A 26,607-nucleotide genomic window follows, 5' to 3' on the forward strand; every position below is an offset into this window, starting at 1 on the left:
TCTCCCCTCATGCGTTATCAGTCTAAGCAAAAATGCCATTTTTCTTTGGTATTTCCAAAATATCTTCCTCCCTTTGCTTTTAGGGTTATATGTAACTTGTAGACATTATTTCTACAGTGATGGCTGGATTCCATTTAGATGCTTGAAGGATGAAAACCGATATTGGGCCATCATTCCCTATTTGTTTGACAAAAGTTTCCATTTTTTTAAGAAGAAAATATTTTACAGATTTATATTTTTATTTTCATCAAAGTAAAAGTTTATATCAGAAACAGCTTTTGTGGAAATGTATCCTCATATTTAATTCTGTATTAATAGCTGGCTACTAATACACTTTTAGTTTGAGGAATTAATTTGCTGCTCTGATCATTTGCTGCTTTAATAAACTAAAAATCATGGGAAAAAAACCACTTGAGATAAACTAAGAGAGGAGAAAAAACGCTGGAATAGTCAACATATCCAGTGCAATATTACACCAAAATCCTAATTATGTTAACTTTTGCTAGCTGAATAATTGATATTCAGAGATTGCGTTCTTTGATGGCATCTGCTTTCCTGGCTTTAGCAACAACATTTTTTTGGATTTCATTTATTCCTTCACATCTTTGCAGAAAAATAAAGGCCAAAATTTGAAATGAGTTGATATTTTGTACAAGAAAATGGTGTATAGGCCAATAGGGAGACCATGCCAATTCAAATGACCAAAAAAAAGAAACTTAAAAACACAGATGTACCGATTTCCTTTGCTGTTAAAGGAACTGAAATGCTGATTAGTTAGCATAGTTCAGCCTCGGCTGGTCCAAACAGATTCTCTCTGGTGGCCCTCACTGTACCTCCATGTCTGCTGCTTCATCCAGCTGGCCAGCTTCTGCTGGGTCCACTTCCTTTGGCTCACAGTCGCCGCCTTAGCAGCAGACAGTTGGTGGGCAGAAAGGAGTCTGCTGGAGTACACGAGGGGTCTGCGGACCCAACTGGCTTTTGTGAGGCAGATTATTCTTGTAGGGAAACTGGCCCTGAAAATGGCCCTGGATACTGCGGCTGATTAGTTACTCTGGCAGGGAGGCTGTCAAGAAGAGGGTCTCCTGTTGCATTGGCTGAGAAGAAGCTTATGTTTCCCAGGGAGACGAAACCAGTTTGTACAGGCATGGATGCTTTGGCTAGTACGGCTGTTTGACAGAGAGAAAGTGTAATGATGCAAACACATGTTGGTTGAGGAACCAGACTTTCAGGTCAGTAACTTGTGACATCTTTAATCCCCTGAGTCTGTTTCCAGTTGTGGTAAAATACGACTAGCATTTAGGGAACTGATTGGCAGATTATTGAATAAAATATAAATTTTCTTTGGTGTATAGTGACCTGAAAATAAAAATGTTTCCACAGTGCCCCAGGACGGACAAACCAAACACTGGCTCTAGACAGGGCCATTGGCGTTGACATGTTTTTTAACGTCTGCAACCATATTTCTCCTAAACTCCTGGCACACGGTAGAAGTTTCAGTTGGTTGCAATCTAGAACCTCGCCGCTAGATGCTGCCAAATCCTACACATTAGACTTTTATTCTTGCGTAGCAATCCTTTAATGATTTATTTCAAGAATAATTTGGTCATTTAGAGATGCCAATTTGTCTTTCTTAGAGGATGTTGGGGACAAAAGGGTTAACTTCAGGCTATATTTCTCCCTTTTCTGCTAATCCTTTTCATGGCAGAACATGTCTGCCACTGGGATGAAATAAAAGTAAATATAGGGAGAAAATATCTCAAAATAATGAGAAACTGTCTCAATATTTTGACATTCACAAAATAATGACTTGACTAAAAATGTTAGTATCTCAAAATAATGATATACTATGTCAAGATATTTAGAAAGTTTTCTTATTATTTGAGATACTAAGTAGTTATTTTTGACATACCAAATGGAAAAAAGAAAGTTGAGAAAGTTCCCCATTATTTTGAGATACCAAGTCATAATTTTAAACTCTAAGTCAAAATGTTGAGAACATTTCTTATTTTTTTGAGCTACTAAGTCATTATTTTAATATTCTTAGTCATTATTTTGAGATGCCAAGTCATTATTTTGAGATCTAAGTCAAAATGTTGACAGTTTCTTATTATTTTAAGTCATTATTTTGATATTCTTAGTCATTATTTTGAGATGCCAAGTCATTATTTTGAGATCTAAGTCAAAATGTTGACAGTTTCTTATTATTTTAAGTCATTATTTTGATATTCTTAGTCATTATTTTGAGATGCCAAGTCATTATTTTGAGATCTAAGTCAAAATGTTGACAGTTTCTTATTATTTTAAGTCATTATTTTTGATATTCTTAGTCATTATTTTGAGATTATTTTGAGATGCCAAGTCATTATTTTGAGATCTAAGTCAAAATGTTGACAGTTTCTTATTATTTTAAGTCATTATTTTGATATTCTTAGTCATTATTTTGAGATACCAAGTCATAACTTTGAAATGCCAAGTCATTATTTTAAACTCTAAGTCAAAATGTTGAGAACATTTCTTTTTTTTTTTTGTGCTACTATGTCATTATTTTGAGATCTAAGTCAAAATGTTGACAGTTTCTTATTATTTTAAGTCATTATTTTGATATTCTTAGTCATTATTTTGATATTCTTAGTCATTATTTTGAGATGCCAAGTCATTATTTTGAGATCTAAGTCAAAATGTTGACAGTTTCTTATTATTTTAAGTCATATTTTAAGTCAGTATTTTTGATATTCTTAGTCATTATTTTGAGATGCCAAGTCATTATTTTGAGATCTAAGTCAAAATGTTGACAGTTTCTTATTATTTTAAGTCATTATTTTGATATTCTTAGTCATTATTTTGAGATATTTTGAGATGCTAAGTCAAAATTTGACAGTTTCTTATTATTTTAAGTCAACTTTTTGAAATGCCAAGTCATTATTTTAGTTTCTTATTCATCTTTGAAGTCATTATTTTGATATTTTCTATAGTCATTATTTTGTGCAAGTTTATTTTGAGATCTAAGTCAAAATGTTGACAGTTTCTTATTATTTTAATCATTATTTTGAGATATAAGTCAAAATGTTGCAGAAATGTTTCCATTATTTTGAGCAACTAAACCATCATTTTAAGATACTAAGTCACTCTTGTGAGCTGTTGCCGCGGACTGTCCCTCCCTCTCCGGTGGTCCTCTCCGGTGCGCCCCCTGGCGGCTGTCCCCGGTAGAGCACCGGCCTGCCCGTCCCACCGCCGCCCGTAGGAGCTGCTCTCCCTCCGCTGCTCAAGTTCACAACCCGCTGGCAGTGAGAACAGAGAGCGGATGGTCTGTCTCAGTGTGTCTTCTTACTATTGTTATGTTTGGGACCGACTGCTGATCCACTTTAACCTACTCTTTTTCTCCAGGCCAGGACGGAATGAAACACTGAAACTTTTTTTAAAATATATGTTTTTAAACATTTGTTTCCTTTCTATCCAGATTGATCTTTTGTTGATGGCGCGGTCTAACCAAGATGGACACGGGTCTTCTGCTGGTTAGAGACTAGATAGCCTAATTCATCCTTTTATTCTAAATGTAGACTTTATCCACTCATCCGCTGCATTAAGTGTTATTCATCCAGTGGATGTAACCAGACTGGGTCGTTTCCACCCCAGAGGTCACATCCTAGAATGAACATTTTCCCACTGGAGTTTCGGTGAACTTTTTTTTTTTCCCACGACTCGCCATGTCGGGAGTTGTCCGCACCCTGAGCCGCTGCCTGCTCCCGTCCGAGGCCAGCCGGGACCCGGGCGGCAGCAAGGAGGGCAGCCGGGAGAGGGACGCGGCGCAGGAGCGGGAGGCGCGGCGCAGGAGCCGGGAGATAGACGCCATGCTCGCCCGGGAGAGGAGAGCCGTCCGCCGGCTGGTGAAGATCCTCCTGCTCGGGGCCGGAGAGAGCGGAAAGTCCACATTCCTCAAACAGATGCGCATCATTAACGGGCAGGAGTTTGATAAAAAAGCACTTCTGGATTTCCGGGACACTATCTATGAGAATTTACTGAAGGTAAGAAGGAGGTTTCATGGGAAATAAATAGCTTGGGGGCCTTTTTGGCAAACTTAACAGCACTGAGTCCAAAGTTTAAACCACCAGGTTTATAATCTGTGCTGTCAACTCCTGATGTTGTCTTTTTGTTTTGTACTTTATATTGATATTTTGTACTTTCTTGAAGATATTACAGTTAAATAAGTACACTTAACCTTTAAAGGATGTGTGAGAAACTCAAAGGAGAAGAAAGATTAGTCGATTAATTGATTCATTTCTTGTTTAAGTCGTTTTTCTAGGAAACGTTGCCAAAAACATCATAGTTCCATTCTCTCCAATGTGGAGCTTTTATGTGTTTCTCTGTCTTCAATGATGGGAAAACTGAACATATTTGAGTTTTCGGACAGAAAATTGTGATTGTGACATCTTTCGCTATGTATGACATTTTATAGACCCAACAACTGTTGGTTAATCAAGAAAATAATCCCCCGATTAATCAGTAGTAGAAACTATTACTTATTATTCTCAGCCGTAATATTGATCATCATGTTTCACCCCCCAGTTGATCCTCACTCAAACACCCAGAGAGGTTTGTTGACATAGTACATATTTCTATCCTGAAGTGCTGTCCCTTTGTTTGCTGTCATGGCTGGGCCTCCTTCACCAAGCTAACAATACCAGACTATTCCTGAGGGATGAGCACATCCGCCCTGAGTGCCACACCGCCCAGACAATGATGATAAGAGCCTCCACTTCTACACAATAACCCCCCCCACCCCCCGAATACCAGCATACAGCGGCGGCGCTGTCTCTGGGCCACGCCATCAACAGGACCACCACCCCCAACCCCCTCCACATTTCACCACCACTTAACCTCCTTAAAAAACACACAATGCATGATGTGTAGGAGGGCACAGGAGAGGCAAAAATGACAAGAAATCACATGATTGGAAATGTCATTTTTGGACAATGAGGGGTGTCTTCTCCAACATGCTAGGAACAATGTATTCACTGGCCTTCTATCTTACGAAAGAACGAAAGACACAACACAAGTAACAGTTATTTACGTTAGCGATTATTCTCTATTCATTTCCCAATAATCATATTAATCACGTATTCTTTAAAACGTCAGAAAATGGTGACAGATGCCGAAAGTGACATCTTATAAGTACTTGTTTTGTCCATGCCACTGTCCAAAACCCCAAAGTATTCAGTTACAATAAATCAAGGAGAGAGAAGCAGCAAACAACGATCTTATGATTATTTCCATAACTGATTAATTGGTCAATTATTTCCTTGACTAATTTATACTTATTTGGACTATAAAATATCTGAAAATGATCAAAAATGATATCACAATTCCTCAGAGACTGTTAAGAAATACTTAATTTACAATTTGTAAATGCTAAAACACGCTGAGAAGTGTTTTAAGCTGGATGTTACCTGAACAGTAGTGTCAATATCAGCCTCACCTGCCGGGTGTAGAGCAGCCCCTTCCTTCATGGGAACCTTATGATAAAGAAAGAGAACAAAGCGGGGATGTTAAGGAGGGATAAAACTAAAAGAAAATAACATAGAGGTGGAGTTCAGGTTTGGTCCCGCTCCTTTAATCTCAGTAATTACACCTCTGCTAATGGATAAATCTCTGCTCTTATCCTTATCAAAAGAGGATTTATTTATTTCTCATGAATTAAAGTGAAACTTAAAAACAACTGCTGGTGCTAAAGAAACTGAGTGAAGCCTTGAACACAAAGTGTAGGTTTCTGAACAACCTTAGTTGCCACTTATTCACAAGCTGTTCCTCTTGTTAGAACAGAACATAAACAACAACAATAAAGAATTCTTAGTTTTCATCCACTTTATAGATTGAGCTCACAATGGTTTGGAGTTTTTTCATGAAGCAGGTGTTGTGGTATCTCAATTTCTCTGATTGTCATTGTTTGTCTATCATTGCTTAACCAAGTGTTTTGTCAAACACCAATCAATCAGGGGAGATAACCCAAGCAAGTAGTTAATTTTTAACAAGGTTGATTGATTGTTTTGTTAACCGCCATCTGTGAGGCTACTGAGGCTACTGAGGATACCTCAATCAGATAAATGATCAATGATTTAGGCAGACAAGACTAATTATCCAACTAAACAGCCCCTCTGCCCGGGCACTCTCTCTGCGACGAGGGGTTTGAGAGGCTGGGATGGCAGGTTAACAAGGTGGAGGCATTTTGGTAATTTTTTGCTAACAATGGTGATGGTATCCTCCTCTCAAATCACCTACTGGCCTTAATGTTACAGAAATCACATTCTTTATTAGCCGAACAAAGCCCCAAAACGTAGAATACTTTGCATCTTCGTGGGGGCGGGGCTTAGTGAAGGGTCAGGAGATTAATGCTTTCTTGTTGCCCAGCGAGTGATGGGTCAAGTTAGTGATGGGTCGTTCACCTGCCAGGAGTCAATAGTTTGAGTTGTGTTGAAGACAGCAAATACAAAAGCTGATTCAAGACGATGGACATAAATAATATGACAGGTTTGATAAAAATGTAAATAGTTGTGTTTTTCTGTGGAAAAGAGAATTTATTAACAGTGTTATTTTTTGTTTCTCACCTGAGGCATTGGACTACAAATATAAAAGTGATATTTGCTCATTGGAATTTTTGATGGTTTAAACTGTCTTTGGGATGGTTGACAATATTTTTCGGGGCGATGGTGAAAAAATTGTGGGCAAAAATGGGGTATCTGTACTTTGTGGTCATGATAAGAATTTCAAATAAAGTTTTGTGTGTTTCAACACAGTTGGTTCTGACTGAGTTGTACGGATTGAAGGGATAATTTACTACCTAATGCTTGTTTGTTACGAGGCAGGGGAAAGAGGCGCTGGTTATCTGCCTTTAGCTGTATATTGACAGTTTATGATGTCAGCGGGGATTGGATTTTGGGCGTGAGAAACACTGCTGTTGGAAGAAGAGGTTAATGCAGCTGATGGGGCGGACATCAGGAATACAGGAAGGGAGCTACTTTGTAATTACACAATAGTGATAAACGAAACAGTCCCAGCCAGCTGCCTCCGTAGGCGACCGCTAATAATACCATCGACCACGTCATGACTGTGAGGATACAGGTCTTCAGTTCAAACATCAGATTTTTATGTTTCTTTTAGCCACATGTGGTGGGGGCCAGTGACACAAAAGACAAATACCAAGAGCTCGTCTTTTGTCTCTCTAGCTTTCTTTTTTCATTCTTGACACAACTATTTGTCACTTTCCATGTGAACAACCAAGTGCTATGAATGATCTTTGAGTGTGTTTGTTTGCCTTGGATATTGACACTTTATCTATACCCTTGTTTCACTTTTGATATGAAACACTTTGTGTTTGGACAACACGTCATACTGCATATTGCAAATTTCCCCGCTGGATGGAAGGATTATCTTATCTTATCTTATCTTATCTTACAAACCACTTATTTTCTAGTACAACCGGCCCTTTTCGGTCTGAGGCTACATCTTTCAAAGGACCCAGTCAGCGTAGGTTTGTCCTCAGAGAAAAGCTTAACCCTCAGAGACCAAAACAAATGTAGTGTTTATCTGGTTCTTATCAGCTCATAAAGTCATCACCAAGTCCTCCTTAAACAGATTACAAAGTTGAATTACCAGTGATAAACTATGGTAATGGTAAACTGTACTGGAGTTGTTGAATTGGATAATAATCCACCAGGATAAAGGTTAAGACAGCTATATAAAGCCCATTTATCTGTAAAGCTAGGGCTCGACAGTAAGGTGTGCCATTTTAAGGTGCCAATTATTGGCCATTAACATATAAAAAGTAGGGACAGCAACCAGCAAAACGTGCACCCTAAAATAAGTAAATGATTAATATATGTTAAAGTCAGCGATGTGTAAAATTAGCTGTGACAGTCAGAGCCGTACAATGCTGCACATGGTGGTTGGTTCATTTGCTCGTGTGTGCACAAGCAAATGTCTTCGAGACAACGGTGAAGGAAATGAAGTTGTTTGACTGTGGGCCAAAAGTTTGACTAACCTGTCAACATTACAAACGAAGGTGGAGGTTGATTCAACTGACAAAGAACTTGAACGAAAAACAATAAGTGAAGTCTTGGGAGGCAAACGTATCCCGGCATCTTAGAGCTGGAAAATTGCATTGCAAAGCACAACATTAACATAACAAGCCTACCTGTCACATGTTCATTGTTCAGATGACATATAACTGTAGAGTATCTTAATCACTCAAAATATAAAGAGACTAAAAAATGGCAACCATAATGTCAGTTATGTCAACAAAGGCCGATGCCTAGTTATCAATCCTGGCAACCACTATTAAATGTTTATGCATCTCTTCTATTATTATATCAGTCTAGTAGTTCAAGTGATATACTTATTAGGGGCTGATGACAACCTGATGGTGAATATCCCCTAAAAGGATAATCTGATATTTTCCCAAGAAGGCTGCATTACTCACCAACAATTTGGAGGGGTCCTTCAAGTGGGACGGACCGGGTCAACTAGTTATTTTTATTTCTATTCGACAGTGTAGAGACTGGAAATGAGAGAGACAGAGAGAGATGTCTATGACATGCAAACAAAGGTCCCAAGACTAACATGGAATGAGTAGTAATCACTCGGCTACCATGGTGCTCAAACTTATACTCTATTTGATGTATTTGGTGTAGAAAATACTAACTTGTTAAAGACAGACAAGGAGGACAAACAGACCGGCTGACCAGCAGGAAACATGCGGTCATACAGGAAGTGAGACAGACAGGACTACAGAGGATTATGCTACAAATACACAGAGTAGTAAATTGATACGGTTCAGGTTGGTAGATGATTACATAGACGAAGATCAAGAGTGGATGTGACTCAAAGCATACACACAGTGACTCCCCTTCAGGATTCTTTCTACTGCCAACACGCTGCTGTTTGATCCGCATGTGTGTCAGATTATGGTCACATGTGTGTCTCTGTGTTAAAAAACAGTTTTGTCCGTCTTACTCATTCCTACTGTAAAAACGAAAACATCAATTCTGAAAAGATAAGTTTTGAATGAGGGATGAGGGATAAAAACACAACAGTTAGTCACAAAGTAGAATCCCAGTCAGACTGAGGACAGACAGACACACACACACACACACACACACACACACTGTAGAAGCTGCATGAATTTAACATTTAACTGTCACATCTTCATTTTCTACACCTCCTGTCGCACAGCCGTCTATCTAAAGAGGGGGAATCTCTCTTTGAACTTTCTTGTCTAGGATTTCTTCCAGATTTTTATGGAATTTCTGGAGGATGTTCCTCGTCTCTGTAGAAACAAGGTTGAGCCGGGTTGGCAGCTGTTCATGTTGTCGTCCCTGTAAAGCCTTATTGAACGCAAGATTAAGCTGAGCAAATAAACTTGACCAGACTTGACTATTGCACAAGGGTTAGATGGTCATGACTCATTAACACACAGACACACACACAGACAGATACTCACATCCCTTAACCTACTGTGACCTTTGAAGCGCTTAGTTCAATAATACTGTTAGCTGCTCCGTCCTCTGTTGATTCAATCAATAAATCAAGCAAACAGGCTTTTATAATACAGCAGATTCTGAACTTTAAGATGCTGTGAAATATGCACCACAAGAATTTGAGCAAAGAAAAACATAAACAAGCAGCAACCTTGACTTAATTAATGACGTAAAAATGCAAGAAGTAGTCAGTTACAAATAAAACGTTGCAGCCAAAAACATCATGAGATGCTGAATGTAAACGATTAGAAGGAATGGATTAAGAAAGTGTAATAAAATATACACCGAGAAAAGGAGACGCGGATAAAAAACATTGAATATCTGTCTGTGTTGGTTGGTTTGATCACTCAGCAGGAGACCTCCCACACAGATCAGAAAACCACCAGCAGCCACACATGCACATGTTGGAGTGTGCGTGTTGGTCACATGCACTGCTAGAGTTACTCCATGTTTACTAGTAACACTAGACTGTGTTGACGTTTTTCCGAGGAAGCAGCACAAGTTTTGTTTTTTTCCCCCTACTTGTGGTCAGGAAATATTTGTACAATATTGCTGACATTAGAAAAAAAAGCAGCCGTTGCACCACTTCACCACATTTGGGCTCATGTGTGTGCACTGACTTTGTGTCTCTGCAGGGCATGCGTGTGCTGGTGGACGCCCGGGACAAGCTGGGCATCAGCTGGCAGAGCTGCGAGAACGAGAAGCAGGGCATGCTGGTGATGTCGTGGGAGGGGCGCGTGGGCGGCTCGGGAGTCGAGCCAAGCGAGTTTCAGCTGTACGTGATGGCACTGAGCGCTCTGTGGGCGGACGCCGGCATACAGGAGGCCTACGCACGACGATCTGAGTTCCAGCTGGTGAGTAGATTTGCCCCAAAACACACAGTTCCCCCTTTTATTTCCTCTGAACAAGCTTCAAGGTTGTTACTCAGTTTGTTCCAAGTCTATATGGTGTTTACATTGATGCACCACTCCATCTAATGGAAATATTTTAGATGTCTTGTGCACAATTTTCCACATTAAACCAAAATTCAGATTGACATAATTGGTATGTTTGGATTTTTTAGGAACCTTAGATTTTCTAAAAATAGTTTAGCAGGTTTTAACAATGTTTGGTGGCACAGAAACAGTTGGATGTTTGGGTTAAATTTGGATGACTGTGACAGGTTAAAGATAAAAATTACCTAAAAAAAAAAAGGATCTTTTTGTAAAATTCAATCTCATATCCAGGAATGGGATTAATGAAAAACTTGCATTGAAACTCTGATAGTGTTAGGCTGTCAATCAACTACCTGTTTTAATAATAAATATTTTAACAATGTCAAACAAACCCAAAAGTGAGGTTTGTTAATCTTCTAAAAAAATATCCAACCGAAAAACCCAGCCCAGTGTTGCCAACTCTTTTCCAATAAAACTAGCAGAACAAGCGTCCATAATTGCTTAATCTAGCGAGAAAAAACCCAAGGGACATGCTTTGTGCAGTTGCCGTTTCGCGGTATTTGTGTGACGCTGGATCCTCCATGTTCGTAGCTTTCTTTTACAATCTGGCACTTGAACACAACAAAATAAGAAATAACAGACAGAGGGTAGCAGGTCTCTGCAGATGCCGAAAACCCCACACACTTCTAGTGGATCATATGTGATGAATGAAACGGATTACTTTTGTATTGTTAATACTTTTTAATTTATTCTGGAAATCATACCTATTGCGCCTTTAAAAGCCTTGAAAATTGTTTAAACTACTCACGCAGCAGTGTGACGCTCTGAGGTATCTACATAGAACATCCCCAACTCAAGTATTGATGGTAAAATAAAAGAGAAAATAAATAATCTCTAGCGTAAATGCTCCCATGACTGTTTGTATTATAAACCAGCCTCCGCTTCATTCGCTGACCAGGAGTCATGATCACTCATAGATTACTCACTGGCTGATGCTTTGCATTTAACGTGTCTCAGCGGCCAAAGAGAAACTGATGACTAATCAGGACTCTTCTTGTTTCTCAGGCTGAAAATGTAAAATTGCATTATTCTTTGTCAATGTGGTGCTAAGGTAGTAAATAAAAAAGTCAACCTATTTTCTTTAAAGAAAATCAAATAACATCGTGGAGATGAGTACAGCTCAGGACCTTTGTTACCCATCATTCCTCTCCATCACTTCTGTCTCAATCTACTATGAGCTGTGAAAAATAACCTTTAATAAAAACACCTTGCTCCGTGTGTGTTTAGAAGTCTAGACTCACAGATATCTGCACAGTAAATGATTTACCTCTGCCAGGAGTCAAACCGTTGATACCAAGTGACATGTTTAAAACTTCAGAGGAAGTCACTGCATTAAATCAGATTTTTTTTTTACCTGTCAGCTAAAGACAGAAGTCACAGTGAAGGAGCCTGTGGATGTATTTATTGTTTTCCTGCGTAACTTACCTCGCTCATGTCTTTTATGTTTGGAGACTTTCCAAAGACGTAATTATTTTTCTCTTGACTGGAAATGGAGCCGGTGAAGTGGAGCCCTGCGGATTCTCATCTGCCACGCCTCGCTGCACCGAACACAGTCTGAAACGGCTCTTAGATTGAAGTGTTATTCTTTTTCCCTTTTTGTATTAAACACATACCGATAAAAAAACAGTGGGTTCCACACATAACTGATCCTCTTTTTACCGTACTCATCACATTGAATAGATGGAAAATAAGGCAGTATTTTTTATTGAACATGCCATTTTTACAGGATTTGATAAAATGGAAGCGTTACTCACCCTAAAATCAGCGTGAGGTGCATTTTGAGTTTTGACGATTTCAAAGCCTCAAAATCATCAAAAGACATCATAAGTTGACATGCTTTTATTTTATTTTTGCAGGACAAAATGTAGAACAATTTGTTATAAAATAGGACATATTTATTTCATTTCAGTTGGATGGATGAAAGCTTGTGTGGTGCCAATTTGTAATTAAGTCTAAAAAGACAAGAACCTTGGCTTTAAAGCTGCGCCATCAATATTTTGTATTTATAATGGATAATGATAATGACTTTGTGTATTTGAAAGGGGCCACTTATTGAGACAAACCCACAGAGAATTATAACCAACTCTACAGAGCATCATAGCATCTTTCAGATATTTTTTGGGGTTTTGCAGCTTGTAATTATTAGTTTTGGGTTCACTTTTCCTTTAGACACTAATCAAACAAAGTTAGCAACTATCTGGTGAACATAGTGGAGCATTTAGAAGCTAAAGAGTCAGATATTTCTCTCAGGAGTTTGTGGAAAATAAAAACTGAACTAAAGAAGAGTGAATATTTACTTATTATGACTCCTAGTGATACTGTGTCAATGTTGAGTTTACAGCTTTTTGTAATGCTGCAAAGTAGCCAAAAAACAATCAATGCTGGTTATCTCATATGAATATGAATAATTCCTGCCTTTTTTACATTTTCTTTTAAATCAGTGTGCCATATCACCATTAAGGTTAACATTTAGTTTAATTATTACACCACATCAAAATGAAAACCTCAAAAGGCTGCCGTCCTTATGAAAACAACCACATCTGAGTTGAAATGATAAACTAACCGACTTTACACCAATCTTGTTAATCAGCAATAAATTTAACGAAAGTACTAGCCAATAAGAGGCAGAGTAGGAATGGTCTTCGCTGAATGTGGGTGGTGGGGAAAAAAATCTATTAAACTACAGCAGCTGTGAAAGAGGTGATTTGTCATGCAACTGAAAGGGCACTTCAACATTTCCATAAAACTCTCTTGCACAATAAGATTTCCTAATTATAAAAAACTCTTTCTCTGCTGCCGTAAGAGAACCAAACAAACTGAGACTTGTTTAAAGCAGGCACTCACTGTAGTTTGAAGATCAATATGTGAACAACAGGAACAGCTAGAGATCCACTTTGTTTTACTAGAAACTCTTTAAGTGCCTACAAAAATGCCGCGAAGGGCCAGACAGACCGTTAGTGACACGTAAACGTTCCAACAGAATGTCATGAAGGATCATTCAGTGTCCACATGTAGAACGTCTCACAGCGTCTCAGCATCACCAGCTGGTCTTGTTGTCAGTGAAGTTTGTTTTGGATTTTGCAGCTAAGTTGTTTTGTTCGTTATTGGTAGCGACACAGCTGCTCTACTTTCTGTCCAGAGCTGTGCGTTTGACCTTTTACCTTGTTACACATTTATCAGTGGCAGAACTATCTGGACTCAGACTGAAGCTACTTCTGTCTCCCGCTCACTTAACATACTGTAAGAGTGTGTGTGTGTGTGTGTGTGTGTGTGTGGTGTGTGTGTGTGAGAGATGTCAGTGCACAGCTTTGGGTCAGACCTTGTCTTATCAGGAGTGGCTGTATGATAAAGCCAGTGTGGTACAGCGGCACAAGCTCGCAGACGTCGTCCTGGCTTTAAGGATAAGGCTGGTGATATTCTTTATTTCTCTTCCCTGGAAAGTATTGTCATTTGCCCTTTAACCACAAGGTTGGTGGTTCAATCCCCGGCTCCTACTGTCTGTGTGTCCTTGAGACACTGAACTGCCAGTTCATGCCTAGGATGGGTTAAATGTAGACGTCGAATTTCGTGTATGGAATGTATTTACATGAAGATTTAAATGCAGTTTAAGTTAAGTTTTAAGCCTGAAATATCTTATTCCTCTGTGCCGTAGAGGTCCATTGTTTCTCCATTTTGTCTTTTTCAACCTGAGTCTATTTTTAAACTAGACTGCTGCCAAGGCCGTTTCCATGAGTGAAAAATAAAGCAAGTATCCGCCGTGAGATTTTAATGGGTTTCTTGGCCCAACCAAGCTGCTCCCTTCCATCAAGGTTCATGAAAATCGGGCCAGTAGTTTTTACATAATCCTGCAGACAAACAGACAAACAAACTAACAAAAGCTAGTCATGCTAATTTTGCTCTCACCATCTCTGTTGTAGAAACTCTATAACTGTGACTCCAGCAGCATTAGTTCAATAGCTGGTTAAGAGTGAGACTGTTGTCATGTTCACAACAACAGGCTACAAGTCATTTTCAATGGAAGCATGGTGACATGAATCCATCCATCCATCCATCTAAGTGACTGCCTGGACAGCTGTCAATGGGCGAAGGCAGATCAGTAACACAGTAAAACATCAACATTCACACCTACGAATTTAGTGTTTTAACATCCTGTTCTGCTCCCGGAGAGAACCCACTCGAAAAATGCCATTAGCCAGTTCCCAGTGTTATTGAGCAACATAGTTACATCACAAGCATCTTGAGCATCACAACATTTCCAAAAGGTGACATCACTTCAAAGCCTCGCAGACAATGTAGCGGGCCACGCTTCCTTGCTTTTGTTGCTTTTGTTGCATGTTGTGTGAACAGAGCATTAGTTTTCTTGAATTTCCCAAGAAGACATTGAGGTACAAAAACCTAGTGTCCTGAACTCCTACTCCTCCAGCATTCACACATGCTAAATAAAAACATTTTCACACAGCGGCATGAGCAGATCCCAGTGACTACTTTTGTGTTTTAAGTTTGTTTCCATATGTGTCAATTTTCAGTGCAGTTCGTCACAGACAGAGTTTGGGAGACTTCGGCTAACGCATTGTTGGTTTTGCTCTTTTCCTTGGAGTTGTTGACAATAAGAGAAATATCGAATACACCAGCCGTATCCTTTTCAAAGAAAGAAAAACCAAAATGTCTACTGTGGAGTAAATGTGCTGAGTTAGACGCTCTCTCCACCCCCCCCCCCTTTCCTTCCCTCCACTCTCTGAGCGGTTTTCCGGGGATACCACAGTCAGCTTTTCCCAGGCAAGGCTGGAGCTGAGCCACCGGCTGACAGGGAGGAAACAGAGGGGGGGGAGAGAAAGAGAGAGAGAAACGAGAGAGCAGAGAGTAGAGGAGAGCAGTGAAGGAGAAGTGGAGATAGTGAGAGAGGGAAAAAAACAAACCGAAAGCAAGGATTTTGTTTACTCGTTCCGTGTTCCCACCACACCCAGATAACACACAGTTTGATGTGACATAAACACCAAAACCTCTGCTGCTTGACGAAAACAAGGCTGTATATCACGCTGGGACGGTAAACTGGTGCTGTTGTCTCCAGCAGCACAGGCATCCTGAACAAAGGTGGTATGAGTAAAGACTGTATACTGTATAGGGGACTCTGAAGCCCCATAAAGATGTGATGAGGCTGTAAATGCTGAAACACACACACACACACTTAACTCCCCCCCCATATGGTCGACTATATGAGATTTCAACCTGGAAGTCTCTGCTGCTGCACTTCAAGTGTTCACAGAGTGGGAAAGTAGTTCTCTGTGTCTCTGGGTTTCCGAGCATCCTCATGTGTGTGTGCTTATGTTCCCATAACAACAGAATATGAAATATCATATGAGTTGAAGGATAATTTGGGATTTATTGCAATTTGATTCTCATTTTCAATCGTTTTTTGCGTCATCAATGATTCTAAACCAGTATAAAAACGTTGTTAATACACAAGTCTAAGAGGTTAAAGCTGGAAGATTACAAAAGTTTTAGTCATCGCTTTACTGTTCGCCTTCATCTTTCAGATAAGTTTGACTCACCTGGAGGTCGGATTGTTTGACTGTTCCTGCTGTTTGACAAGTTTGGACTTCTTTCATTGGTATTTTGGCCCAGATTTCAGTAATCGACTTGTACGATGTTTTCATTACATGTTCACAACTACAACAAGATACACGTTGTAATAAACTGGAGTTATCCAATTAACAGCATTAAGTACAATTATCTAATTATTATTCACACTTACAGCTAATATACAACATACACATACATGTCAGAATAGTACAGTGCTGAAACAATTAGTTGACTAATTAATTATTCAATCAAAGTATTGAGGTTTTATAGCATTTAATTACATTTTGAATTTTATTTTGGGCTCTGAATACTTTCAAATACAAATTGATTTTTTTTTCAGACATTTCAGGGAACAAAAGTTATGGATAATACTATATTTCAAATATATTTTAGACTCAAATTCAAAGACTGACAATCAAAAATCTAAAATTAAACTTTTGCCAGATGGATTAAATATTTGCTTTTCGGTTGAATGACTAATGTGGGAAGTTTTGAGTATTCACAGCATTTTTGATAATTTGCCAACCAAAAAATATGTGATTTTAAAAAATTTGAATGTTGACTATTGGTTTGATAAAACAAGCAATTTGAAGTCATCACCTGCGAAACTCTTTCCTGTTATAATGAGCATTTTTTAAACTAATATCTGACATATCATAGACTAAATAATGAATCAGATATAATCACAGATTAATCACTAATGAAAAGAGTTGTTAGGTACAGCCATAGATGTCCACTTTCTATAATCATTGAGTTAATAAATAAAATTCATCAAAGTTTGAAGCTAAAAGACTGCAGCAGTAAAACAGTCGTGGCAAACCCAGTCACACACACAAGTGACACGCATACACCTGTGTGAACACACACACACACATACACACACACACACACACACACACACACACACACACACACACACACACACACACTCATTGCACAATGTGAGCTTATTCAGGTCTTTGCTGTAATAAAGCCCCTAATCTGCCCATACACACCATGAATGGAGACATTCCTCCAGCCTTACTCAATCACACACACTCACACAAATCCAGACACACACACACACACACACACACACACACACACACACACAAACCCACACACAGTTCTACAAGTTATATATCTGCATTACAAGGTAATAAACCACATTCATGGCCTTGTAAAATGTATTAATTTTGATATTTAGTTTGATGCCTCCACTTCATCAAGCTTCAGGCTGTTTCATTTCTGCTGATGGTAGTTAAAGCATCTGTGGAAATCTGTGTGTGTGTATGTGTGTGTGTGTGAGTGTGTGTGTGTCTATGTCTCTTGTCTGTGTTTGCGTATCCCTTCATCTCTGGGAATTCCCCTCTCCCTGATTTTCCCTCCGTATAGCCCCTCCTCCTGTTCACGTCCAGCTGAACCAATCAGAGTCCCTCGGCTTTGTGTTTCCTATTACTGTGACACTGTAGGTCAGCGGCGAGGGGTCACGGGGTCACATCTCACCCACACAGGGGTCGCGTTTCCTGGTAGTTGCGCGGCATGTCAGGGACCGACAGAGATGGATTTAACTGAGTTTTCACCAATATGTTGGATCACTTTGACAGAAAACAAAAAATCTGTTAATTTAAGATTTAAAGGGGAATCTTGCTAAACTGTAGTGAGGCCCAAGTGTGTGTGTGTGTGTGCATGTGTGTATGTGTGCTATGCTAAAATACTTTGTAACTTGGTTCTGTCTGACTCGCTAATCCCTCCCTCCCCCATGTCTCTCTCCACTGTTTTCACACACACAGCTGTTTCCTGTTGAATGTGTGTGTGTTTAAGAGAGAGAAGGGGAGGAAGAGAGAGATTCAGGTTTTAATCTCTCTCGTCAGAAATCACAAGTGTGAAGAAGAATTAAAACTAATGTTTCAGTTTTAGCACATTTACTACAAATTAACATGAAAAACATTTTGCTAATCATGCTGCCGTGCACCTTTGCTGTTTGTTTCAGGCGTTCCACTGGATTTAATTCATTTCCAAAACAGTATGAAAATCAATTAGCAGCCTTGTAATCCAGTAGAGCGAAGATCAGACTGATGTTTAACTACATTACGGATCAACAACAGCAAAGCCTTTTTAGAAATGAATGCAGACTTTATGTTCACTGTGATACATTTTTTAGCTCAACTGCAGCCTGAGAAATGTAAATTGTACAGCGTTTATTAAAAAATTGACAACCAAACATCTAATGTATGATCAGGTAATCTCCGGTGTGTTGTTATTGTTGCAACATGTTTAATGGCAGATATCATGTCGACATCATGTCCTGGAAGTTTGGTTCTCGTAAAGTCACAAAAACCTCTTTTCAGTTGCAAAATCCCGCTCTACTTCTCATCCAGTGTGTTGTGAATTTCTTGTTTAACATGTGCGAGTTTCTGACTTTCAAGACAAAAAATTGTTAGAGAGTTGGATGTTGGATAGTGATGTATCTAATGGTGTAAAAATACAATATTTTATTTCCTAATAATATCAATTGTGGGTTTTTTGCAAGTCACAACTATAGATGACTATAACAAAGTAAAAGAATAACATTTAGAACTTTTGACGGTTTGCACTGACTTCTAGGTTGTTGAAATTCATTCATCTTAAATCTGCAATAATTGTTTTTTTTATACTAACAGGTTGAAATATTATCACACTATAAAGTTTTTATGCCAAATGTGGTAGCAAACAGTTGCCTATTTACACATCCAGAAGATGTTGAGTTGTTTTTCTGTTACGTTTTTGCCTCCGTTTTGGTCTCCACCAACTCCTGAGACAAATATCTGTCTCTTTAGCTGCTAAACGCTCCACTTTGTTCAGCAGCTAGTCGCTTACTTTGTCTGCCTGCTAGGTGAGAGTGGAGTTAGTGGGCCAGAAAAACTAAATAATTCTCTCAATGACAGTATCATGCTCTGTAGATCTGAAGGGAACTACAGAGTCAGGTGCTGGTTTGTACCTACAAAAGACTCAAATAACTTAGCCAATTGATCCATAGTTAATATAGAACTAGTGCATGTGAAGTGCATCTCTAATGTCGGATTACAGGACTTCCTAGAATCATCTCAGTTTTCTGTGGCAATGCTAACAAGCACACTTAATGTGATTATGAGATACCAACTATGGGTCACATAACCACAATGATCAGTTATGTCGCTTGAATCCCTTTAGTTCACAACACTGTGCTGAGAGTTGATGCTGTCCATGTAAGTAGCTTTACAAGTAGCAGAGTGTGCAGCTTAGATTATAAGGAGACTGATGTGATTACTGTTGGTGACGCTGGTTACATGCATTCTGTCCTTTGTAGCTGATTAGGAAGAACCCATCAATTGATGTATTATTAAATCAATAACCACAGTACGACTGCTTCCATGAAATGTGATTCAAATGAAGAAGAAATACAAGAAATATAATGTTCTAATATTCAGTTTGAGTGCTTTCATTTGATTATTTGGGATCTTTTTAGTTTGGTCGATGACAAGGGTTCTTTTTCACGTCTGAAAGTCACATCAAAGGCTCTTGTTTTGTTAAAGCCTACATTTGATCTGGTTAGTTTTGCTCTCGCGTTGCAAATATGCAAGAGCACTAAGTATTTCTACATGACTTCATGTCGTCATCACCTACATGAGCTGCTTCTCACTATAATCGACGTTAATCGGTTTGTTGGCGTGGTCCTGTAATAATGGTTCAATTTGATCCATTTGATTTTGGTTTCTAAACAAATTGGAAAGTCGAAAAGTCAGACCAACAACGCAGGTGTGAAAGGGCCCCGAGTTTTATTTTGCATTCTGTAATGGATTTTCTTTTCTTCCTGTCTGCAGAGCGAGTCGGTCAAATACTTCCTGGATAACTTGGATCGTATTGGTCAACTGGTAAGTCACAGCGACTCCTTAAATCTCAAGTGCATTTTGAATTTCTTCACCTCTTTCAATGTCTAACAAAGTGTTTTGTCTCCTCCTTTTCAGAACTTCATCCCAAGCAAGCAGGACATTTTGTTTGCGAGGAAGGCGACGAAAGGCATCGTGGAGCACGACTTTATCATCAAGAAGATCCCTTTCAAGATGGTGGACGTCGGAGGGCAGAGGTCCCAGAGGCAGAAGTGGTTTCAGTGTTTTGACGGGATCACGTCGATACTCTTCATGGTTTCGTCGTCAGAGTACGATCAGGTAACATTCAAGCACATTTCTGATCATGTAACGCTGATGTCTTTTTGAGGATAGTCAGACAGTCTGATCATTATTCTCTTGACTTTAAGAATTACAAATTGGACAAGAAGCATCAGAGAGGCAACATTTGAGATTAACACAAAGCTCCCTTTGTGGTCGGCTGAGGAAACCTAATTGTTCCCTCAGTCGTGGCTCCGGCTCACATCAACAGTCATATGATGACGACTGAATCCTTAATTGGTGCTCGGATAAAATCAGAAAAAAAACAACAAAGGATAATTGTGTGTGTTTGTTTGTTTGTGTGTGTGTGTACGTACGTGCAATTCCAGGTCTTGATGGAGGATCGGAGGACAAACCGTTTGGTGGAGAGCATGAACATCTTTGAGACCATCGTCAACAACAAGCTCTTTCTCAACGTGTCCATCATCCTCTTCCTCAACAAAACAGACCTGCTGGTGGAAAAGATCCGCACGGTGGACATCCGCAAGAACTTCCCCGAGTTCAGAGGAGACCCACGCAGGCTAGAGGACGTACAGGTAAACACACACACACACACACACACACACACTGAAAACACAGAGATTTTTAATGTCTGATTTATAATTTCTGCTGCTATTAGGTTATTAAGTTATTTTGCCGCTGCTTCTTATTTTTCCTCCTACGATTTATGATCCAGCTATGCTTCCATACACTCACACATATACATTATGGAAATGAGCGTGCAGACTTAACGCACAAGCTCTCATTCATCAGTGTGTTTACATGCACACAAGAAACCACATGAATCAAAACAGAGACAGCAAGTGTGCGTTCCAGTTGGGTCCTCAACTGCAAAAAAATACAAATCAGTTCAAAAGAAACAAAGTGAGGATGGGGGGTGAATATGTTTTGGACTGACAGTCTCAACACTCTCGTCCCAACAGGCCTTAATGATAGTTTTACTTTTAAACCTTCCTCATAGTGATGTTTGAGTCTTGTTGTATTCTTGTATTCACATTTGTTTGTCTGATCACTTTTTTCAACTTTCTTAAGAGGATACCATACAAAAAATACATGTACGTGAACTGTAGTAATCTGTCACTGTAAATATGGGCATACGTGTCTTTCCATTGCACAGGATTCACTTCTTATTGGTTTTAAATGAATTAGTAACACAATACACTGCCTCCTATTAGGGGAGTGTGTTTATGAGTTGTTGACGGTAGAGTGAGAGGAGAAAAGAAGACACCACATGGGGGTTTTTTTCTATGCAAATGTCTCATCTCTAGTAACTTACTTGGTTATTATTGTTTATTTGAATGGAAATATTCTGTATTTAAGGATGTATTGTTACTTTTAATAACCTATTACCTGTCATCCTGCTGCCTCACAGTAATTATTTATCTGTCTGAAGTCTTTGCCATGCACACATGTAAAAAGCAGATCAGAAACCTGGTTACTAACGTGTCCCTGCTCTGCTCCCTCCAGGCGTTCCTGGTGCAGTCGTTCAGCCGTAAGAGGAGAAACCGGGGGAAGCCGCTCTTTCACCACTTCACCACCGCGGTGGACACGGAAAACATCCGCTTTGTGTTTCACGCCGTCAAGGACACCATCCTGCAGGAAAACCTCAAAGATATTATGCTGCAGTGACCTTCAGGCTGCAGACGACGGCCTTCTCTGACTGTAAACTGTGAAAACCAGCCATGAATCCAGACCCGGAGGACTCAGCGACCCACCAGCTCATATTAACACTGACCTGTGGAGGAGTCGGTGGATTTAACTGAACTCTGAACCTGTGGAGCCCTGAAGGGACTCTGGACCTGTTGGCCCCTGTGGAAACTGTGAGGGTCGTAGAGGACATGACCCTGAATAAAACCTGCATGAATGTGTGAATGCTGGAAAGACGGTCACCTCCTTGTAGCTGTAGTGTTCTCGCCTTCATACACAGGTTAGAAATGTTTTTAAAAAAGAAGATAAAAAATAGAGAAAAGCACCAACTACATGACATGAGCACTGAAAGTGTTTTTTTTCTAAGATGTATATATGTATGTATATATATATATATAAAATATGACTATTGACAACCCTGTCACTAAACATAAAAGTCAGACTGCTGCCGGGTGAGATGTAGCTGGATCAAGCTGTGTGAGAGAAAAAAAAAAAAGCAGGAGACAGGAAGGATTTAGGAAAGTAGAGAGAGAGGCTGAAGAATGCCTTGTCCTAGTGTTCACGTGACGGAGGGAGAGGGGTGAGGGTTGGGGCTCATACTGGTCATATGCTGTGTTATGTGATAAGGTTGCACAAAAGTTCCTGTCAGTGAACTTTAACAGAGAGAGGAAAAAAAGATGAGTCTCTCTCTTCTGCCTATCTTTACTTCTCAACCCCTGCTTGTGTTTATGACTCCCGCCATCATACCGGAGATGAACAGCTGCAGATAACAAGTCTTATCCTACAGCTCTCTCCTCTGCGGCACAATAGACGGACTGTTCTTCTCCTCCCTCTCCAGCAGAAACAGGAGACGGTCAAATTAGAGACTCTTCTTAGTTTGAAGAAACACAGAAACACACAGCTCCTGGTCTCGCTTGAATTATGGTCCATCTCTATCCCAATGCCTTTACTTGTGTTTCCCTCCGACATCCCAGTAGAAGTACCACAATGGCCTAGACTTAAATTGAGGTATATGATAAGTATCCCCTTTACAAGAAGGCTTTGGTATGCGGCTACACTAATAGTTTTTTGGGGTTCTGCAAACGTGAAGGGAAGAGCAGAGAATGACAGGGTTGAACTGTAAATGACCTAGTTACCATGTTGCCGGCGGCCATTTTGGACTTCTGTAGCAGTCAGGGTGGGAAGTTTAGCTAGATGATTGGCACAAAACAAGTCAAACACACCAGAGTGAACAAAAACTCTTATGCAGAAGAAACACAAACAGTCTCTTTCCTGCACTGAGTCCAGTATTTTTAACAGACCTTCGAGTTACCATGGAAAGAAAAACGTCTTCCTTTTTTATTACGTTTGTTTGTTTAGGTCTATTGCTGCAACAGCTACTTGATTAATTAGTCAGTGGGCAACATTTTGGATAATCAATTGATCGTCATTTATCAAGCAAACGTGCAGTTTCCAGCGTCTCAAATGCGACAGTTTGCTCGTTGTTCCTGTGTTATATTATTGTGAGTTGAAGGTGTTTGAGTTTTGGACTGTTTGTCTGGCAAAGCAAGTCATTTAAAGACTTGGCAGAAGGAATATGTGTTTACTATTTTCTTTTTTAAAGCTGAACTAGTGAATATTTTCATTTTATTTTACTGTTTAATGTGAAAGGGGTTGTTCTTATTAACAATCGCTTGACTCTGTAGTTCCACTCAGCTTTAAAGAACATTGTAACTTCTTTCAAGCTCATTGTTTTGGTTTTAAAGCTGGCAACTAAGTTCACTCAAACCCACTTCACACCACCTGTCCAGCGCCAAACAACCAATATACACAATTAGCAGTTAACCGGTAAACACAGTGGAGCATCTTGCAGCTAAAGATCCAGATATTTCCCTCAGGAGATGGTTGAGACCAAAGCAGAGCTAAAAGGCGAGTGAATATTGGTGATACATTCATGTGGGGATCAGAAACACGACTGTAACTGTTCTCTAAAACGTTCTTCATATCAACTTTTTAAGATGATAAGACACATCGGCCACTTTATCAGGTGCAATGTCTCCATCACCTTGTGAATGCAGGCCACAAATATTTCAGGTTGTTCTGGATGAGAAGGTGGGTCTTAACAAGTGTTAGAAAAATGTACCTAATAAAGTGGCCACCAATTGTGTGTCTACAGCTTTTGGCCTAAAAACAGTAACCGAGAGATTATAACTGATAAAAAAGAACCACTAGTTGCAGCCCTATTTCCCCAGTGACAGTCAGCTGGTAATGTAGCATTAAAAAAAAGTACAGTCGCTATGGTTACTTGCAGTTTGGTGATTAAACTGTTGACCAGAACTGGTTCCCAACATTTGCATGATTTGGTACGCAGCAGTAGGACACATAGCTGGGCGGCTCCTCCCACCATGAGTATTAAGTCCAAATGGCCTCGAGGGGAATGAGGCGGATCATGAGCACTTCCACACGCCTTATTGTTATAATACTGTATTAAACTGTGTCATTTGTATGTATTTGTGTGTGTTTGCATAGTGACTTAAGGCCCTTTTTTTGTGCATGTTCATACATCCTGTACATAGAATACTGTAAGTATTGGACTGACACTGTGTATAATGTGGTAACCTGACAATACAAACACCACTCTGTCTAACAGTATCACTGTAACTGTAACGTTGCTGTAACATTTGTCGATAACTAACCTACCTTTTCCACTCACTTAAGTTTTTGTTTTTTTTGTAAGTGTCGTCATTGCACTGGATGCGTCCGAAAAGAAAACAACCAGAAAGGAAAACCTCTGGGGAAAAATGAAACAAACAAAAAGAAACGGCAGACTTTTTAAAAGGCGATGAGAAGGATGAGAAGAGGGAGGTCTTCTGCTTTTGTGTGTGTTTTTTTTGTTTTGTATCCCAGTGCCTTGGCTTTGTGCTCTGTGGTGAAATACACTGCCGTTTGCTGACATGCTGTTTCTTTATTTTCTCAGTGTGGGCGTCTGTGTGTGTTTAAATGTGTGTATACGGCAAAGCAAGAGGTTAAGACCTTCTGCGTTGGAAAGTGGTAGAAAGATTAGAAGAGAGGAGGGAGAAGGCAGAGGTTTATAAAAATAAAAATAAATGTTTTGAGTTCATGAAGGAGAGGATAAATAAATTCAAGTATGTTTTCCTAACGTCCTGGGGCCGTTTTATGAACATGAGAAGCCCTCTTGAAAAGCCAGAAAGCAAAAGAGATTGATAAGTGCTGATGTAAAGCCTGCAGGCCGACCGTATAGGCTTTCATTCCACTTAATGTAATACGATGCTCATCAGCCCCGGCTATCGCACCGCTGGGCCAAACAGTAAAGCTGAAGTCTGGCAGTATCTCTGTTACCCAGCAGAGTCTGACCTTTGCTTTGGCTTTTAATCAGAGGAGCTCTGATACATAACAGACTGCGAGTCCCAAGAGAGAGGGAGGGAGCCCAGGAACAACGAGACCAGAGGGTTGTTAGCGTTGTTTTAAGAAATCACTGGTTAGCATAGATTTACTTACACGGGAAGTAAGTAGAATGTAATTCAAGGTCTACACACAAACACAAGTGACAGCGTCTACGGGATATCTGCAACCCAAAAGCCAGAAATGACCCTGTGAATGGGGAAGGCACAGACTGGGGGAGGGACGGACAAAGGGAGGAAGAGAGAATACAAGAAAAAAGTAAGAGGATAGAGGGGAGGGGAGGAGGGAGAGAGGTCATGTTTCCTCTGTTGAGCCCACTTCCTGTCCTGATCCCAAAATGGAGAGACTGTAAGAAACGACATCCCTCCGCCTGTTTCAGTCTCCCCCTCCCTCCTTCACACACACACACACACACACACACACACACACACACACACACACACACACACACACACACACACACACACACACACACACACACACACACACACACACACACACACACACACACACACACACAGATCAGAGAAACCCAAACCAGCCTCCCGCGGTATCCTACAAAGGAGATGAGAGGAAAAAGCAGGGAGCAGAAAAATATATCCCCAGTGGTCTCTGAAACATGAGGAAGCCTTCGTTTATAGAGGCAGAGAGACGCAGGACATTTTGTCCTCAAGTTGCACCACACCATGTGTGTTTGTGTAATGTGTGACCTATATATGTGTGTGCGTGTGTTTGAATATACAGTCATTAACAAACAGAATAGTTTAATTCAATGTGCTTTCCTGACACACGTTCATTTTTAATCAAACTATTTTATTGTTACTAGTGATTTAATTAATGTTTTAGAGTTTATTGTTAAAGTTCAATGTAACCACATTTTATGGAAATCAACTTTTTTAATCCCCTTTTTATTTTTTGTGCTTTAATTGCAAAAATGTTCATGTGCTAATGATTATTCAACTGCAGATCTTGTTTCTGTGTGGAATAATTCAAGGTTTTTGGATTTAAAGCTACATTTGTACACACAGAAAACTTGGAAACAAATATTCACAAATATATCTCCTCAAACATCATTTGGTGTCACATGACCTACAACCCTGTGCTGGTCATTCTCATTTGGCATCTGGAAAGTTGGTAGTAGGCCAACAGATTGATAACATTACTCCTCACAATTAGTTCTTACCCATCTAAAGATATTCGGCTGCTCTACTCGGGCTGTACATGTGGCTCTAGTTTTCTGAACAAAGCAAAAACAATTGAGGTAAATTCAAACATTTGTTTTTAAGAATC

The 26,607-nt window shown here is 39.7% G+C and overlaps 1 protein-coding gene across 1 annotated transcript; it reads left to right on the forward strand.

The window, feature by feature from the left end:
* The first annotated feature begins 3,288 nt into the window (after window positions 1-3,288).
* On the forward strand, window positions 3,289-24,975 carry gna12a (guanine nucleotide binding protein (G protein) alpha 12a). The gene is made up of 6 exons (XM_054604006.1): window positions 3,289-4,022; window positions 10,163-10,381; window positions 19,924-19,974; window positions 20,068-20,268; window positions 20,598-20,804; window positions 21,736-24,975. Exons 1-6 carry the CDS (start codon window positions 3,705-3,707, stop codon window positions 21,895-21,897), a joined length of 1,158 nt encoding a protein of 385 aa, XP_054459981.1. The 5' UTR covers window positions 3,289-3,704; the 3' UTR covers window positions 21,898-24,975.
* Window positions 24,976-26,607: the final 1,632 nt, after the last annotated feature.

This window comes from Anoplopoma fimbria, chromosome 9, assembly GCF_027596085.1.
Source record: "Anoplopoma fimbria isolate UVic2021 breed Golden Eagle Sablefish chromosome 9, Afim_UVic_2022, whole genome shotgun sequence".
In the NCBI taxonomy this organism is placed as follows: Eukaryota; Metazoa; Chordata; class Actinopteri; order Perciformes; family Anoplopomatidae; genus Anoplopoma; species Anoplopoma fimbria.